Source organism: Cyprinodon tularosa, unplaced genomic scaffold (assembly GCF_016077235.1).
Source record: "Cyprinodon tularosa strain WSP-4 unplaced genomic scaffold, ASM1607723v1 ctg19, whole genome shotgun sequence".
NCBI lineage: Eukaryota > Metazoa > Chordata > Actinopteri > Cyprinodontiformes > Cyprinodontidae > Cyprinodon > Cyprinodon tularosa.
The window spans coordinates 2,006,039-2,024,734 of NW_024038678.1; the positions used below are offsets into that span (position 1 = coordinate 2,006,039).

The 18,696-nt window shown below is 39.2% G+C and overlaps 2 protein-coding genes across 3 annotated transcripts; both read right to left on the bottom strand.

The window, feature by feature from the left end:
• Positions 1-50: 50 nt before the first annotated feature.
• mkrn4 (makorin, ring finger protein, 4) lies at positions 51-5,326 on the bottom strand. 2 transcript variants are annotated; one of them, XM_038283009.1, is made up of 8 exons: positions 4,999-5,326; positions 2,170-2,298; positions 1,780-2,030; positions 1,645-1,709; positions 1,322-1,566; positions 1,140-1,247; positions 896-995; positions 51-817 (listed from the first exon to the last, which is right to left on the bottom strand). In XM_038283009.1, exons 1-8 carry the CDS (start codon positions 5,022-5,024, stop codon positions 680-682), a joined length of 1,062 nt encoding a protein of 353 aa, XP_038138937.1. In that variant the 5' UTR covers positions 5,025-5,326; the 3' UTR covers positions 51-679. The 2 variants fall into 2 exon arrangements, with proteins under 2 accessions (XP_038138937.1, XP_038138938.1); XM_038283010.1 differs by lacking the exon at positions 896-995.
• A 205-nt stretch (positions 5,327-5,531) lies between these two features.
• ppardb (peroxisome proliferator-activated receptor delta b) lies at positions 5,532-18,118 on the bottom strand. The gene is made up of 8 exons (XM_038283008.1): positions 17,773-18,118; positions 14,548-14,946; positions 14,301-14,452; positions 14,036-14,174; positions 13,567-13,769; positions 12,602-12,808; positions 12,264-12,507; positions 5,532-7,646 (listed from the first exon to the last, which is right to left on the bottom strand). The coding sequence occupies exons 2-8, from the start codon at positions 14,882-14,884 to the stop codon at positions 7,399-7,401; spliced, it is 1,530 nt and encodes a 509-aa protein (XP_038138936.1). The 5' UTR covers positions 14,885-14,946; positions 17,773-18,118; the 3' UTR covers positions 5,532-7,398.
• Between the last annotated feature and the right edge of the window lie 578 nt (positions 18,119-18,696).

The window sequence follows — 18,696 nt, forward strand, 5'->3', positions numbered from 1 at the left end:
CGTACATCTTGAAAACATTTCACTCATTTAACAAAAAGGGACAAAGTACATTTTCAGTGAGGCAAAGGTGATTTTTTTTTTATTTCCAGTGTACATTTTTTTTAAAATGAAATTAAAACCAAATGTAATTTCTTGACAAAAACTAGGTAAAGCCATCATAGTGTCTTTAAGGTTGGTATTAGAATTTTGTATCCAGAGGGTAGACCATGGAAGACTTTTTACCTTTTGACTATTAAAATCAGCCATATATTTTTCCTTTTTTAAAATTCCAGATTGTCAAAAGCTGGGGGAAACAAGTTCAAAGTTGAAAATCTATGAGAGGATATGAGGGACAGACAGGAACAAGGCATTTAAGCAGTGGGAGGTCATCAAAAACCCATTCAAGAACAGATGTCAACAATATCAGGGACAAAAAAAAAAAAAAAAAAATTATGCAAGAAAAATTTCCATCTTTCATCGTTACAGCAGGAGCAGAGTGAAGATGTGCATAAATTTCTCATAAAATTACCAGAGACATCTTATTTCCTTTGATTACAGGAAACTAGTGACATAACCTGCTTTTTGTGACAAAGTCAAATTCAACAACTGGAGTATAATTATTTTCCTGATCTTGAAAGCTTCTCCAAATGTGGTTTCACTATAGAGGCAGTGATCAAGGGTTTTAAAACCACCAAGTGGCTCAAAACCCCAAATCTTCAGTTAGGAAAAAGAGAAGGTCTTCATCCAGTTCCTCCTGCCTCCAAAGGCTCATGTTTATAATAATATTAAGCAGATCAGCAAGGTCGCTGTCGTCGTCGTCACTGTCATCCGAGAAATACTGAGAAGACAAAAAGAAAATTATGTAAACACAACACCACAGAAAGCCCTTTAGGTTCAAATAATATTTTGCCCTTACACTAAAAGAAACATGACTTGAATCCAAGACATGCTCATAAAGGCAATCCTTTTTGAAGGGGCAAAATCCATTTCTTTCAAAGAAGCTGCATCTCCTCTTACTGGAAACGAAGAGTACAGTCATTGGCTTTAATTGGTGTAGAAATTTTCAGACTAGCCTTCTGTGTCAAATATTGAAAAATCAGTTTATCAACTGAACTTTCCATAACATACAGGTACTTTAATGCCCCCCCCAAAATTCTTACCCCAATTTCTTCTTGAAAGCAGTTATTAGATTTTCCTTCTCTTCACCTTCCACCCAGTGTTTGTTGGGCACATAAAAGGCTGACCTGACTCGACACTGAGGGCAGGCCCTGCAAATACACATGGAGGGGGTCAAAACATTTGCCGTCAAAAGTTTATTTCATTCGTAGTACTCCAGACCCACCTTACAACACCAGGTCCAAGATCTTTTGTCTTCCTCCAAGTTGCGATGCATTTTAAACAGAAGGGATGATTGCAGTTTGGCAAAATACCAAAAACACGGTTTCTCTGTTCCTCCTTTTCATAGACCTTTTCCATGCAGATTCCACAGACCACATTTTTGCTCTTCAACAAAGGCTCTACACTGTTACTGCAAGCTGCTGTTGCACCATTTTCTTGCGTCTCAGATTTGGAGGGTCCCTGAGAGTGCTACAAGGACAAAGTGGTCATTTAAACCCACCCCAGCTAGTTCTGACAGTGTGGAGGATCTAGTTATCAAATACAAACCTCATCTGCTCCATGCCACGCACTTGCTTGAGCGATACCTGAACTATGGGCCGACTCCTCATTTTCTGCCAATAAGAAAACAGTATTAGAAACGAAACACTACTCAGTGCAGTTTCTTGTATAAACTTCCACTACCGTGTGGCTGTTCCTCAACAATATTTTCTGGCAGGTGCCCAGTGTCTTGCTGAGGAGTAAATGCATAAGCAGCTGATTGTGGTCCACTGCATCTTTGCCTGGATGGGACATCAGCATTACCGAGAGCTGGTTCTGATCCTCTTCTTGCATAAGAAGAAGAGTAGGGCACACTGGGGGAGACTGCTGTGGGCATAGAACCCCTTCTACCCGGAACTGCGTGGCCAACATGAGGCAGAGTGATATGCAAATACCTGGAAGTGGGGAGAGAAAAAAATAAAAATAAAAACTGAGCCTTATAGCTACTCAAACTTTGAAGTAAAAAAAAAAAAAAAAAAAAAAAAAAAAAAAAACCCATCTAAAAACACGAAACATGCTTTCTGGGAGTGTTACCTGCAGCGTTCACCATACCAGCATCCACCTTTCTGAAAGTACCGACATATTTGCGATGCAGGTATAGGGGTAGTCTCATGTCTGTACTTGCATCTCAACCCAAATCTGCAAAAGCCATTTATGAAATGCCTGTGCAAGAGGTTAAATACAAAAGTAATGTTTTAGGATGTTTGCATTTAAATGGCTTTCATAACCAGTTGTACATATGTTGATAGACAGGATTTCCAAATATGCATATTAAGTCCATGAAACCTCACCAGTTAACTTTTTAATCAGTTCCTTCTTAGAAAAAACAAACACTCTTAAAGGGACTGTAAGAAAATTTTACTTTCACCCATTTCATTGGGGGTTGAATAAACAGAAAAGCATTTAGTGATGATCAGATTGTATAACCTTGGCCACACTCCTTGCAAATGCATGTCCACTTTCTCACACATCAGTAAAGCAACCTGTTGCATCACCAAGTATAATCTGATATTGAACTTAGCCTAATCTTTGTATCAAGGCTCAAATGGATGCCACAGACATTTGGTTCCATTTTATCAAATCCAGCTCCTGAGAAAAGATATTGTTATTCTATCTACGTAGGTGGTTATCTTCCTATTCTACCAGCTTTATCCAATCTAACCTTGAGACTTCTATCAATCTAGACGTTACTTCTATCCTGACAAAAGGATGCTTCTACTAAGATGACTTTTGAGGGAGATTAAACACAATTCATACCTTACGGTCAGAATGGGTAGGGGAAAAAAAAAAAAATCTTACAGCAATTTCATCAACATTTATAAACATCCATCAGACCCCCCTAGGTGAGAAATAACTCATGTTAAGCACAAAATCTCAAAATGTTGAATGCACTTTATTCAGGACACTGAAATGACACCATCTGGCTTATCTGCTCCCATACTGATACACCAGAATATTTGCAAAATGTTACTTTAAACCCGCGGTTCTCAAAGTGTGTGGCGCGACCCACTGGTGGGGAATTGAGACGTGACAGGTGGGGCGCGCCAAGTTCCGGTGTGTGTGTGTGTGTGTTGTGTGACTATAAATGTAGAACGTGTGAGAGCAAACTGTCCTTATAGCTGCATGTTGCCGCTTTTTAGACCAATCAAACCCACAAAGTAATTACTAGCCTACATGCAGTCTAATTAAAAGAACATTAGATATGAGAAAAATTTCACCTGGAACTGAAGTGCCAAAATAATGATTGACGTGACGTCGGCATATTATTTGTAACGGAATAAACTTTCGCGCCCCAGTGTTGCCAACTCAGCGACTTTGTCGCTATATTTTAGACCCCTCCAGCGACTCTTTTTAAAAAAGGGACTAGCGACAAATTAGCGACTTTTGGAGACTCTTACGTGAAAGCACGTATCGTTCCTTTTCTTGTCCTCCAGCGGCAGGTGCTGCCGTGGGGCGCCTCCTCCGTCCCAACCCCGTTCTCCCCCGCTATCGCAGGAGTCCCTCTCAGCGCTGCAGAGACACAGCATGTTTGCCCTCAGCGTCCAGACTGCAAATAAAGCGCACATGCGCCGGGATTGACGGCGCAGGTTGATCATAAGTAACTGAATTTGAAATATTTTTTCTTAAATAAATAGGACCAGTTTATTGAAATGACGTCTGACTCCACCCTGAGGCTCAGGTTTAATGCTCAGACTAATAGTGAATTCTGGTTTGGAGTGGAGAGGGAGTATCCACTCATCGGGCAGAGAGCTGTGTGCATTCTTCTTCCCTTTGCCACATCATATCTCTGTGAGATGGGCTTTTCAACTGTTGCTTCACTGAAAACAAAATACAGATCTCAGCTGAACATTGAGCATGACTTGAGAGTGGCAGTATCAAGCCTGCAACCCTGTTTTGAGAAACTGTGCAATGCAAAACAGGCTCATTGCAGCCACTAATGCAGGGATAAATAGACCTGTATTGCCAGATGGATTTCACTTCTTTTCTTTTATTAACAGATTGCAGAGTGGCACTTTAATTTTTTCTATCTTTGAGCTTGATACAAATTTTGACACAGCTGCATTTTTATTTTCTTTATATTTGAGCTTGCTGTTATTTGATGTAGATAGTTTGTATTTAGATACTACTTGTTACTTCAATAAAATTGGAAAATTTTAAGATTGTTGCATATTTCATTAGCATTGTGTTGGGGCGATGGGGACAGGCGGGGCTTGAAAATTCCCCCTTGTCCAAAGTGGGGAATGACAGAAAAAGTTTGAGAACCACTGCTTTAAACAATTTACTGAACAAAGATATTTACTGGAGAACGTTTAGGAAATTCAACTTTGAACTAAAGGAGACTAAGCAAGAGTGTGTAGCCAAAACAGTCCTGGAAATGTTTTGAAAAAACTTAATAGGTTCACAGACAGTAGTCATATTGAATTTTTGACGTCCAAGTCAGGACGTCAAACGGGGAAAAAATAAGCCATTTTTGGAAACAGTAGTTATAAAGAGAAACGTTTTAGATATTTTGTGCCAATACAATTTTAATAAAATTAAACTCACCGACCTGGTACTGACAGGCTCAAGAAATAGTACGCTATAACAGCTCATTTAAAACTAAACTAAGGCTGACATAAATCAAAGTTTTCTTAACGGTTTGGTCAAACCGTTTCAAACCGTTATACAAGCCGTCATTCTGCTCTTAACATGACAATTATTGCTTAAAAACAAATATTGTTGCATGAAACTCAAGTGGAAAAAAAAAGTTTAATTAAAGCGTATGGTTAGCTTGTCACAGCGCCAACAGCGTAGACGGCAGTTTCAAAAACTGTATTTTTAGTCTTTGATATTTTTCTATTTGTTTCATTTTCGTCTGCTTACCTACAAACTGCTCTACTGCGATCCATGTCCGTCCTCTTAGCGTGTTTGTGTGCCCTGATTTAAGCTAGCCGCCAACCCAGTTAGTCCTCCTTCTTCCTCTCTAAATAGCTAACAGCTGTTTCTCCCCACTATTTACCATGGCAACGAACCAATCGCAAACCGAAGTGGGCGGGTCTACGTGTCGTTAGCGACACCTCATTGGCCATAACATACGTCAATCATGCACCAACGGATGTTACGAGCGCCTGTCATTAAAAACCAGAAAAAAAGCAATGTGATTATTGTTTTGTTTTATATGTGATAAATCACTAAAAACAAAAAGTGAATAAGGCTTATATGTTACAATGAGAAAATATTTTAAGGTTCTGCCACATTCTTCTGCAAAGAAATCATTCAACCCATCATAAACAGAGGTAGCTTTCTTTGAAAAAAAAAAAAAGTTTTTGGGTTGGATTTCTAGCCTTATTAAATTTCTGCACCCATTCATCAATTGATTTTCTTATTAGAAACCAATATAACAAAGAGCAACAACAAACATTTATAGTATTTATTAGATTTTCCTTTTTTGTTTGTGGTCAAATATAATTAGTGGGAGTATATAACAAGTTTAACACCCTTTAGATTTCTAAAATCTGTTAAAATTACATTTGTGATTTTTTTTGGGGGGGGGAGGCGCTGAATCTTCAACATATCAAGAATGTTTGCTGCACCCACACACACACACAAAAAAAGATGATTACACAAAAAGAAATGAATAACTAAATGACTAAAATAATCCCTACCATCTATGGATGGTAGCATATGGAGAAAGGGGCAGTTATTTCTTTTCTTTTATGATGTTCTAATATTAAACTGGAAAAGAAAACCAAAGCTCACATTTCTGTGCATTAGTTTTTGACCAGAAAATATTGTAAAATGTTTATGCTAATTCACATTTTAAAACAAGGATCAAAGAACTCTGTTTTCTATAACTGGCTTCTAATAAGAAAATCTAATAACCATAAAATACAAAAATCCAATCAAAATATTTTGCTTTTGAATAGCACACTGCTTCTAGCCAATGCAAGGTGCATGTACAAAAGGAATTAAGGCAAAAATAAACGTCAAAGGTTCAATAAGACAGTGAAATATCCAGACATTTGGATGTAGATGGGGATAAAGACAAAAGCACAAGATTTCTGAAAGGAAAATCGTGTAAATTAGAGCTAGTAAAGTAAGATGCCAAAACTACTTAGCTGTAACAAATCAGACACACAAACTGAAGGGTAGTTTTGGATTGTGTATGTCTTGATACAAAAGTTAGTATTGACTTTCAATCATTGAAGAATCTCCAAGACAAAATATAATGGATCTGTATGCTAGATTTCTAATTCCTCCTTTACCATGGAATTCAAATGCTTTTGTTTAAGAAAATTGTGTTGGTTCGCCTGATATCATTTTTGGTAAAAACCTAAGCTATAAAGGTAGGTATAGAAATATAATACACAAAATGAATGAAATGGCATTATCAATCATTTTCTCGTACAACATAATCAATAAAAACCATTTGTAACACAATCAGAGAAATGCGCTAACAAAGTCAAACAATGGCAAGGTCAGTTTTCTGCAAGAAAGAAAGCAAGCATGCTATCCCTCAAACTTTTTAAAAGTTGTATGCCTATAGTGTCAACTCAGTTTATTTTCACTTGGGGCAATGGCTTTTGAGACAAAAACCTATATAAGCTGGATTTTATATGTTGGCAAGTGGAAATAGCATTGCACAGACAGTTGCACCATGAGAGCTCGACACTGCTGGAGCCAGCCCAGTTTGTGTTCTCCAAACCAAATGGCCAGATGGAAGAGTTAATGTTGATGATGTAAACAAATACCAACGTGTGCATCTCTAAAATATTATAATGAAAATAATTGCAATCACTCTGTCATGAATTAAAAAAACCCTGATATCCCTCTTCCATTTCAGCTGTACCACTGGTGAAGGACCATGAAGTGCTTTCCCTTTGCAGCAAAACACAGAGCTGAAGAGAGTGAGGAGAAGTTTTCTCTCTCTTTCTCAAAACACTGCTCTGGGGTCAGCTTTGCTGTGAGGATGAAACGGGAGCAGCCTCTGGAAGAAAACATATCACTCTCCATGTTAGGTGGCCGTTGTGGGAAACTAAGGCTTGCAGCAAATGATTCCAGATGCTCATTGCACAGTGAGAGCAATGCTGATACTGTGGGAGTTCTGCTGCTTGTGATCACCCTAACCAAGTGAATCTGACTTATCTGTGGGTCAAAAAAATAAAAATCCATGCCCGTGTATGGAAAACAGTGCCTTCACTGAATGCAGTGTGTTATTTTATAACCGCAAAAATTCAATCTGTAACAGTATTGCTTCAAAGTCAGTCTGTGCTGGAGATTCCTCTAATACATGTCTTTATAGATCTCCTGTAGTAGAGGATGGAGCGAGGTCTCCGACTCAGTCTTTTTGATCTTTTGGACGAGCTGGGCGTTCTCAGTAACCAACTGACGGAGATCGGCCATCTTCTGAAGCAGCTTGGGAAAGAGGTAGAGAGAGTCAGAGTGGTTTGCTTGGAGATGGAGGTCAAGGGCCTGGAGGATGCTGTCCTGGCTTTGTTCCACCTGCTTTACGTTCATTAAACCAGGGCGATCTAGGAGAACAAAGGAGAGAAAAAAACATTTTACTAATCAGTTACTCAAAACCATGATAGTTATACAAATTAAGCAGAGATCACATGAGAGTAAAAACCCAACTTGGAGAAGAGAACGTACACGTTTTTTGTTCATCTTCCTTTGAAAGAGTCTCACCATAAGGTCTTTTAATTTTGTTTTGGGTATTTCTGTCAGTGTGAAAGGGAGTAGTATAATCTGCAGTCTGATATGGAACAGCTTTGATTTCAGGATTTAGTTTATATAAGGAATGTTAGAGACGTTATGAGAATGTTAGACGTGAATCTATTTTTGTTAATCATAATTTTCCAGATTGAAATTTCCTGACTTGTTTTCCTTCCTATCAAGATCCAACAACAGTCTGGAAATTTCCCGACAAAATAACCTGGAACTTGGCTGACCTATGATCTGTAACAATAAAACAGGAAATGCCTTTAGTAGCTTGAAATGTTCGGAGTGCATAATGAGACATTTAATTGTTTTTGTGGCATCTGCACTAACCTGCACTCTTTAAAAACTACTGGACTCCACTTGAAAGAAATAAAACTTCCTACACTGAATGTGGATGTTTATTACTGCATATTTGCACCACACATATTAATGCCCTAACCTTCCATATCAATGCGTTTTTGCACCATGTTTTTCTTTTTTTCTCCCACACTGTTTATGTTTGATCGCTGCTGCACTTTATGGAATGTAAATGTTCATTTATTGTCTGAAAGCTGCACAAAACAAAATTTTATTTTGTATACGCTCTGTGTATACAAAATTACAATAAAAGTAGTCTAATTCCAAGTCTTTACATCAGAGTTTGTGAACTTGGTACATGGATTACGTTTGGAAAAACAAAACAAAAAAAAGGTGTTCTTAAATAAAAACAAAACAGTAATTGAGTTATAAATGAGTTATTATAAAACCAAACAGGTAATGAAATTCCTCTATTTAATCTCCATTTCATCCTGTCTCAGTTAAAGTATGAAGAACAATGATAAAAAGAAGTTGGGATATGTCAAATTAACCTACTGTATGTTTCATGTATTAAAGGGGTCATAGAATGTAAAACAGAGTTTACATTGTCATAGATGAATAATGACAGTTCAGTGGGTGAAATGGACGTAAAGAGAAGTTCAAACCCCATTGACACGGTTTACCTGATGGGACGCCATTTTTTTAAAATGCTTTTCTAGGCTTACTGAATATCCATGTGCGTAACTTATGTAGAAAACGTGACGTAATTCGTGCTGCCCAGCGCTAGGCTCTGGTGCTGCCAGGAATCGTTAAGAGAACCGTTAAGCGAGCTGCCAAATGGTGCCCTGGAATTGGAACACAAGGAACCGGTTCTCAACAGGAACAGGTTTTCGATTCCCATCCCTACTGTAGCTCCGTCCCCCGCTGGCTTCCTGCCCCAGTTCGCCAGTGTTCCCTGACCAGCCCCGGAGGTCACGGCTTGTGCCTGCTGCACTGTAGTCGACCAAAATCCCGGAGGATTTTGAAATTCCCCTCCGGACATTTTTTTTTTTTTTTTTTTTTTTTTAGGTATGAAAATTCGGGCATGTCTGGGAAAAAGAGGACGTCTGGTCACCCTACCATATCAACAATTTTTTGATGTTTCAGTGAGTGAATGCTTGTTGCTATTGTTGGCTCAGCAGCTTTGCTCGTTGTAAACCAACCAATCAGCGCACAGCTCATCTAAATATTCATGAGCATACCATAAAAGGAACAAAACCTGTCGTTTCATTCTAGGGATTTTAACCAGGCTTGCATTAGGACGCATAGAACAACAAATATGCCATTTTCAGCCCAACCAATGTTACACACCCTATTCAGAGACCTTAAGGACCAGCACCAAATGCCCTATATAATCATTCTATAACCCCTTTTAATAGAAATATGCTTTTTTTTTCCATTATCAATTTTCATGGAATCCAGACAAATAGAGGAATAATAAAAGTACATGTTTACATTTTCTAGATATCTGAAGTCTGATGCCAGGCTGGCTTAGCACTAGATCACATAAATACTGTTTAGTATGACACAAGTCATGGATCATCATTTGCCCAAAGTAGCATACTTTGAATACCATAATCATGCAATGCATATATGAGGGTTTAAACAGTTCAGTCTTTGTGTATATGCATTACTGTAGACATCCTATCTGACACCCAGTCTGCTTTCTTTTGTGTTTGTTGCATTTATAGAACTAGCTCAAAGGTTAAACTCAGGATGTAGGATTTGTGATACTCTAGTGATTTGCTTTGAATTTGCTGTGTCCAGCAGATTTTAATTCTCTGAACTTATAACTGGCATCATTGCCCATTTCACTTAATTTTCATATAGTAGCAGACATGTAAAAAAAATAAATAAAAGTTTTGGCTCGATCCTGCAGCTGATATTTAACGTTGTGAAAAGGACACAAAAGTTAGCATAACTTCAGGTTTGAAACCAGATTTTTTTCCAGAGCTTGGATGTTTATGTGTGTTTAGGGAGCAAGCTTGGACAAGCCAGCAAATGTCTTGGAGTATAATATGGCTATATACTGTGTGTACCTAGCATGAGGTTATGTGAAAGTAAAGTTTGGTTAACTTGAAAGGGTTTTTCTGTCCAGGTGCATCTAGAAACTATTCACAGCGCCGTGCTTTCTCCACATTTAATTGTTGCAGCATTATTCCGAATGGTATAAAATAATCTAAAATAGAGACAAATATTCTACACACAATGAAACAATGACAGTCTTTTTAAGATTAAACATTTATCCAAACTAGAAAACTAAAGAAAATATTATTTAGAAAGTTTGCTAGGCTGCATCCATCTTTCCCTCTATCCTGACAAGACAGCTCCTACTGCTGAAAACCGACCCCATAACATGATGCAGCCATCACCATGCTTCGCTGCAGGGATGGTATTGGTGGCTGGTTTCGTTCAAACATGAAGCCTGGCAAGCACAAAGATTTGAATCTTTTTACATCAGACCAGATAATTTTGTCTCCGACTGTCCAACAGTCCTTCAAGTTTCTTTTAGTTAAATACAGGTGGGTGTTTTCTTTTTAAGGGGTGTCTTTTTTACTATGCAAGCCAAATTTGTAACTTGCTGCAGAGATGGTTGTCCTTCTGGAGGTTTCTCCTCATCCCACAGATGAACACTGGAGTTCTGACAAAGTGACCATAGCTGTAGGAAGAATCTTGCTGGCTCCAATGTTTTTCCATTTACCAATAATGGACGTCTGGCCATTGGGAGATTTCACAGGAGCAGAAATGGTGGGAACTTTTTACACAGGTGTGAGCCTTTCCAATCAACTGAATTTACCACAAAACAATCCAATAAGAATGTAGGAAACATCTCAAGGTTGATCAGTGGAAACTGTCTTTACCTTTAGCTCAATTTGAAGCTTAATAGCAAAGACTGCAACCTAAAGGCTATATGTGCATTTAGGCTAGGGTAATTGTGCACTAAATTTTGAGGAAAAGATAAATGCAATAAAGCTATAACATCACTAAATGCAGAAAAAGTGCAGAGCAGTGAATACTCAGTGTTTTGCAGTTATGCATGCACAATAAAACTTTGCAGTGAACGCACAAACTCTCACCATCCAAGCAACAGATTGTGCTGCTACAAGGATAGACCAGAATATTAGGAGAATCTGTCCAAATCAGACACAGCAGCAATCCATCTGATAGGAAACATGGACACGGTTTGAGTCATTCAGTGTTGATGTCACAGTGAAGAACCACGTTCTTTGTTGACTTTTGAAAAAAAAAAAAAACGGCTGCCTTACTCAACAACAACATAGCCGTGAACCCATTTGACAGCTTGCCACTGAAGAGAAATAGAGGAGGGAACACAGAAAAGTAGGGCAAAGTCAAAGGTTTAGGACGGTCTAAAACTTGTTAAAATGCCAACGCCCGGATCAGGAACCTCTGCACTGTGTTAAAACCAGTTTTTATTCAGTAACAATATTAGGTCTCACTAAAACACCTAAAAGAGTCATTAATATGTTTGGGTAAAGGGTAGGTTAAGAAAAATGTTCACATTTAAAGCGAGAATCTTTTTTTCTTTTCAATCCAAACAAATATGTTATTTAAAAGACTTAAATCTGGCCAACAAAAAAAACACATTTTATATAGTGCTTTTCATTTTTAAAGTCTTTCCACATTTAGCCATAAACAACTGCAGATGTTCTTATCTTTTAAAGACGTTTTATGTGATAGACTCGCACACAGTAGTGCGTAAATGTGGAAGGGTAATAAAAAGATACAAGGTTTTCAAATTCGTTCAGGATTAAAAATCTGAATATACAAACAACTGCCTTCAGAAGGCCCCTGAATCTAGTAAACAGAGCCCACCTGTGTGTAATCTAATCTCAGTAAAATGCAGCTGTTCTGTGAAGGCCTCTGCAGTTTGTTAGAGGACGTTAGCGAACAAACAGCATCATGAACATGAAGGAACACAGCAGAGAAACACATTGAATGGTTGCAATGGGTCAAGTGATGAGGTACTTTAAGGGGGATGAATACTTTTTCGATAAGATAACCGACTGATGTGGTTCAGTCTTTCACAGATACCAACAGTAACATACAGCGGATGTTTATACAATACTCACCTCCACAGAGAATAATGGCAGCAACAAACAGGGCCAGGTCACTGTCATCCAACTCCAGAGCATTGAACTTGACAGCAAACTCAAACTTTGGCTCCATGATCTCACTGAAGGGCTTCCTTAAGCTCCGTAGAAACTCTCTTGTCACAAAGCCTTTCCCATTTGCCACCAAAAGTCCATCTTTGTTCATGAGTGATGGCAGCATGGCAAAAATTGCCTCATGAACGCCGTATTTGAGCAACGTCACCTGTGGAGAGAAAGAGAGAGACACAAACGTGTCTGCTTGTGCTTTCTGTGCATCCAAAAACAAGCCTGCTTGTTGTGAAGAGGCTGATTCTCACCTGGTCATTCAGGAAAAGGTCCACAAACCCTGGAATGCACTTGGCAAACTCTGTAAGCTCTCGCACGGTTTCCACTGTGGTGCACTGACAGCGATAGAACACATGGACTCCGATCTCCTTGGTCAGAGGTGCACCAGGAACTAGCTGGCTCCAAACTAACCCGCTCTCTGCCTTCCAGAGCGTTTCCACGTCGTAGATCACAAAAGGCTGTCACAGAGACAAACAGCTTAAAAACTTTCTCTAGTAAAATCAATACAGGGCTAAACCATGGCTGCTTCAACATTTAAGGATGGCAAATGTTTGAAACGATACAGTAGATACAGGAACCATGCTCCAACTCTGAAATTCTACTCTTTTGGGGCTAAGCAATCTTGTTTTTAATATATGAGAAGCTTGTTTTAGGGAAAAACATATGCGATATACCGTATGTATATATATATATATATATGTGCTTAGTAAACTATTTTCCATACCTCCCAACTTCAATTTCAGATTTGAAATTGAAAAAAGAAAAAGGAAATTCCATAGTTTAAAGTCTAAAGTATTCACATCTAAAGTTTTAGAGTTTTGAAAAAAAAGCCTTTGGTGTTCAACCAAAGAGTAAATAATCTGCCTTTTGCGAGTGTAGATTCTCAGTCATCCTGGTTATGGCGACTGTAAAACAGGGCTAAATTGGAGGCAATTGCACTTTCGCTTTATTTTTCTCTTTTAAAAAAATAAAAATAAAAAAAATAAAAAAAGACTTCTGGATGATGTAACAAGAATGAAACTTTTTTTTTAACTGAACTAAGGTCAGGCTGCCTCTGATTCAAGCTCGTTTAGTGGTTTTAAATCAGCATTAGAAGTGGCTATAGAACGTCACAGTGATCTGATTCACTGTCCTTGGAATAAGTAGAGGAAAAGGTCCGAGCAAAATGTAGCAGCAACTGAACAGAATGTGTTTTCTATGCAAGAATAAAACCTACTGAGGTGCTGCTGGTTTTGCCGGTCAAGATGCTGCGGGCTCTTTTCTTGGTCATGCTGAGGTTCTTCAGGTAGGCTGTGTTAACCTGTTTTGCCAACGTCTTTAAGTCTGAGCCACCAGGTTTGCTGAGGTTTAGCTCCTCTGCAAGCAGGCCCGCCACCAGCTTCTTCCTCTCTGCCTCAGGCATGCGTCCGTATCGGATCGCTAAGAAAACAAATTAAAACAAGTCGTTTAAACGGACGGTCCTGCTACCAATCAGTCAGAATATTTGTTTTTCTTAAAATAATAAAATAGAAATCCACCACGAGTTTTCAAGAAATGCATGAGAAAAAGGAGGATTTCAAGGTGGAAAGCTCGACAGTAAAGTTATTTGAAATGGAAACACATTTGAAATAAATGCTTTAAATCTTAGATGCATGAATATAGTTCTTATCATTAATGCTCGAATGCAAACACCCTTTCCCTCTCACCATCATGGGACATTCCCAAAGACAGGCACTTCTGGAAGCGACAATATTGGCACTTGTTGCGATTCTTTTTCTGAATCTTGCAGGAGCGCTCACAGCGCTCGTATTCCAGTTTCATTCGCACGGTCCTCCGGAAAAAGCCCTGAATGAGAAGCAATAAGACTCATTCGAGTTAATGTTTTCTAACAAAAAACATAAAAAATCCATGCCATTGTTATCGGTATTTATAACCTCACAATGTTTTCTGCTGAGATGGTTAAACTGTTACCTTACAGCCTTCACAGGCATGTACTCCATAATGGAAGCCAGACGCCTTGTCCCCACAGACCTTACACTCCACGCTGATCCCAGACCCTGCGTTGTCTTCTTTACCCAGTCGGAGCTGCTCTGATAGTGATGGCGAAGACATATGGGAAAGATCTGCAATTTCAACCAAACCAAAAAAAAACAAAACATTATTTCAAAGGAATTTAGTTTCTGTCTCCATTTGTTTAGGATTTCTCTTAGTTTTTTACCCGTGTAGCTTGATGATGCACTGTTGTTCTGCAAGCTGTGACAGCTATCCTGATTTTCATCCTCTTTCTGATTATTCTTCTGCTCCCCCAATGGGCCTCTGGCAGAAAGCACTTCCCCTTTTTCTGCCTCGTCCTCCTCATCTTCACTCTCCCTGGTCTTAACCTCCCGGATGTCCGTACTCTCCGACGCGCTAGCGGCCCCGCAGCTGTCTGAGCCAGCCGACTCTACCTCAGGAGGGGTCCACCTGACGTCAGCCTCGTCCAGCGGAGACCTAGCTTCACAGTAGCCATTCACCCTGCTGTGCTGCTCCGTCGCAGTTTGCTGAAACCCTTCCATGGTTCCTGATGAAGCTGACTCGGCCGCTCATCTCATGTCACGTAGCTACCATGGCTTGACCCCTAAAAACAAAGTTACTAGTTATATTTCAGTATAAAAATAACCATATGTATGTAGCATGTGGACTATATACAGAGCGAGAATGAACAGCTGCCAACAGTTAAGTGGCTCCACATGCCTGCGTATCGTCTGGCTGTTCATGTAATATCCAGCATGTGATGGGTTAACAGTCTGATTACAACTTGCCAAAACATTCAGCAGACCCAAAACAGTCTCCTTAATGTCAGTTTCATATATAAGCATGCAGGTAAAAACACTGTTAGCAAATCAAGAAAGTCGAGGTTCAATAGCTGCCTTCCATGGATCTAACATGTCTCATCTCGGATATAACAATACGTCATAGATCCTCTGTGAGGTTTAGTTCAGATGAGTTTTCAGGCCAACAGAGCACACTAGGGGTGTGGGGAAAAAAATGATTTGGTGATATATGATGGTTTTCAGCTGTCCAATATAATATCGAACCTTCAGTTCCTAGTATCGGTTTTTAAAAAAAGACAAAATTTTATCTAAAACAATTGAGGGAAAATTGGCTACCTCTGCACCGCCACTCTGGCAGATAGCGAGGTGGAGCCCTTTTGCTGTGCGGCGCAGCTCCATTTCTGTAGTTGAGGCAGTCACAGTGGAAGACGTGCCCCTAACATCACGGATACCGAAATATATCTCTTAATATATATCTTCTGATGAACATCTACAGCACTTGCTTTTTTTATTTATACCTTTAATTTAATAGTTGGGGAAAATATTGCAAATATAGTGATACTGCAATATTGCAATAATATCACATTGTAACCCAAGTATCGTGACACCAATCATAACGCAACACACATGCCAATACTCACCCCTAGAGCACACAGATGATATGGTAATTAAAGCAGGCACTGGTAAGTCTATTTTTTTATTTTATTTTTATACAGCTCATCAACAGAGCGAGGCATTAGGTGCTCTAAATATCTAAAACAGAATGCTGATATTACTTTAGATCTTAAAAAACAACCAAAAATGACCACTTCCAGCAAACAGCACTGCTCCAAAAACCCCAAGCATCTTGAAGTCACCTGGATGCAAACTTTACTTTCTATCAAAAAAAGGAAAATTTACCCACTAAACTCTTGTTGGTCTTCTTAGCCCAAATAGGACACTGCTGACATGGTGTCTGATTCAAAAGAGGCGTAATAAAAGAAACAGGACAAGCTGTAGCTCATATTCTGGATACATCTGTATGCAGCAGCTCTGTCTGTAGCTGCAGTTTAAGGCTACGTTCACACTGCAGGCCTTGATGCTCAATTCCGATTTTTTTGTGAAAACCGATTCTTTTGTGTTGCCGTTCACATTTCCAAATATATGCGACTTGTATGTGATCTCCTGTGTCAACTGCATTCATACAGCTTAAGTGTCCCGCAAGCGCAGTAGAGGATGCAATGACGTCACAAGCCAGAGTGCTTCCTATTTACAGAAGTAAACATGGATGTAGTGCCGCAGCTCATCTAGCGATCTTTCCAAACCTTAAAACCTCAATCTTCTCAAGATGGTTAAAAAAAAAATACTGCTCTCCGCATCATCGTCCGTAATGGTGTTTATTTTTCTTGCGCTTCTGTGTAGCAAGAAGCAGAATAGTGTCGGTTACTAATGGAGTTCAGGTCGGATGAATGCGACCTGAGCGTTTATACACAGGTCGCATTTGAAAAGATCAGATTCGTATTGGATTCAGGACCACATAGCCAAGCAGCATGGGTCGGATTGGAAAAAAAAAAAAAAATCAGATCTGTGTTGTTCAGACTGCCATGAAAAGATCAGATCCAGGTCGCATATGGGCAAAAAAAATGGATTTAGGTCACTTCAGCTTGTAGTCTGATTGTAGCCTAAGTGAATCTCTTTAAACTCTGAAATAGGGTTTGATTCCAGTCCCCTTCAAAGACTGCAGTTATTCCCTTGGCCTGCTGACCTTTTGCTCCCCATTTTTTCCTTCCACTTAACTTTTCCGTAATCTGTGTAAATACATAACTCTGACCAGCCAGTCTCACTTTATCCTTTCTTACCCGCATGTTGGAGATCAGACCGTCTATGACATGTATGAATCCTAAAAGACCATTCATTTTCTGGAGCCATTTTTCTGCATCCTGTTATATTGGCCTCTGTCTCTCTCTGCTGCTGCATGGCGACATCAGTGTTATTGTTTGCCTCAGCTGCTTGGCAGGGTGCACAGTGTGTCTTTGAGCAGCTTTAAGGGGAAAGGGTGCATGCACTGTGTACACACTGCTCAGCACTTATGGCTGGAGCAGGCGGTGGAGCAGTGGGCTTTAAGGAAAGGGGGTCATATTTTTCCCCCCCGGGCCCCCTAGCGGATTAATCCATCCGTGCATGTACCTTTAGAGCCGTGATTGAAAAAAACAAGAATTTATTTGGAAGTGAATCGATATCGCAGATATACTTGTTGTCAGCGACAAACAAGCTGACTTGTTTTTATTCTTGTTTCTAGGAATAAAACGCCGGGAGTGAGGAGGCTTCCTCTCGCAGACAACCTGTCACACTGGTTCTCGGAAGTAATTGCTAAGTTACTAACCATTGAGTCACTACCGAGACTGTAATTTGATCCAAGCTACTGGAAAATTAAAAGAAAGATTAAATGACAAAAATGTCTACCCGCTAAATGTTCTCTCTTTTTTTTTTTATCCACAGCGAAAAATAATCTCCGAAACTAGTCTGCCTATGTTAGCTTCTCGGCTACATAGCTCCTAACCTTGATATTGACTGAGTAGCATTAGCTAGCCGTTAGCACTCACCCGTTCCGCTGCGCTAAACAGTATTATCTGGCTACCGTGTTAGCTTACCTCTGCCACTGTAGCACCGCTGGTTCAGTGGAGGCTCCCGCTCCGTGAGCCAGCTGGAGCTAACGAGCAGGAAAAGCAGGGCTGTCCTCGGATCGATCGGCTGTTGACAAGTTGTTTGAAGTCACCAGGGGGCTATTAAACAGGAGCTAATGTCAGACAGCTAACTAACAGAAAGTTTGATAGAGTCGGCCCTTCGTTATGCAGCTTGGAGAATAAAACGTAAACGTAAAAAAAGTGTTTACTGCTATAAAATATGCAAATAGGAGAATTAAAGAGGTAATCCCTCCCCCTCTCCACTTCTCTCTATGCCGTTCATAGCTTTGCTTTGCTCGGATTCACTCCTCCTCCTGTCACATGTCACAGAGCCCCCCAACCCCACCGGCTCAGGAAAAAACACCTCAGGGAGCTGATGGGACCAGCCTCTGATGTCTTCTAATAAACATCAAATCAAAAAAAAAAAAAAAAAAAAAGTCACCAAATCAAATAACAAAATTAATTAATCAATTAATTAATTAAAATCAAATAAGAAAAAAAGAATAGTCATTAAATCAAATAAGAAAAAAGTATAGTCATTACATCAAATAAGAAAAAAAGAATAGCCATCAAATCAAATAAGAAAAAAATCATTAAATCAAATAAGAAAAAAAGTAATTAAATCAAATAGGAAAAAAAATCATTAAATCAAATAAGAAAAAAAGCAAAAATAGTCATCAAACAAATAAGAAAAGATAAAAAAAAAAACAACCAGAAGAAACATAACGCAGAATTAATTTTCCATAAAAAATATACAGTAAATATGAGACATAAAATGACCCATCTTTTCGAATGATTTTTAATATCTGATTCAGTCTTGCAGAGCTTGGATTCCATGGATGTCTACTCATCTGCTAACGTGTATGATGTAAAATAAGATGATGTTGCAGA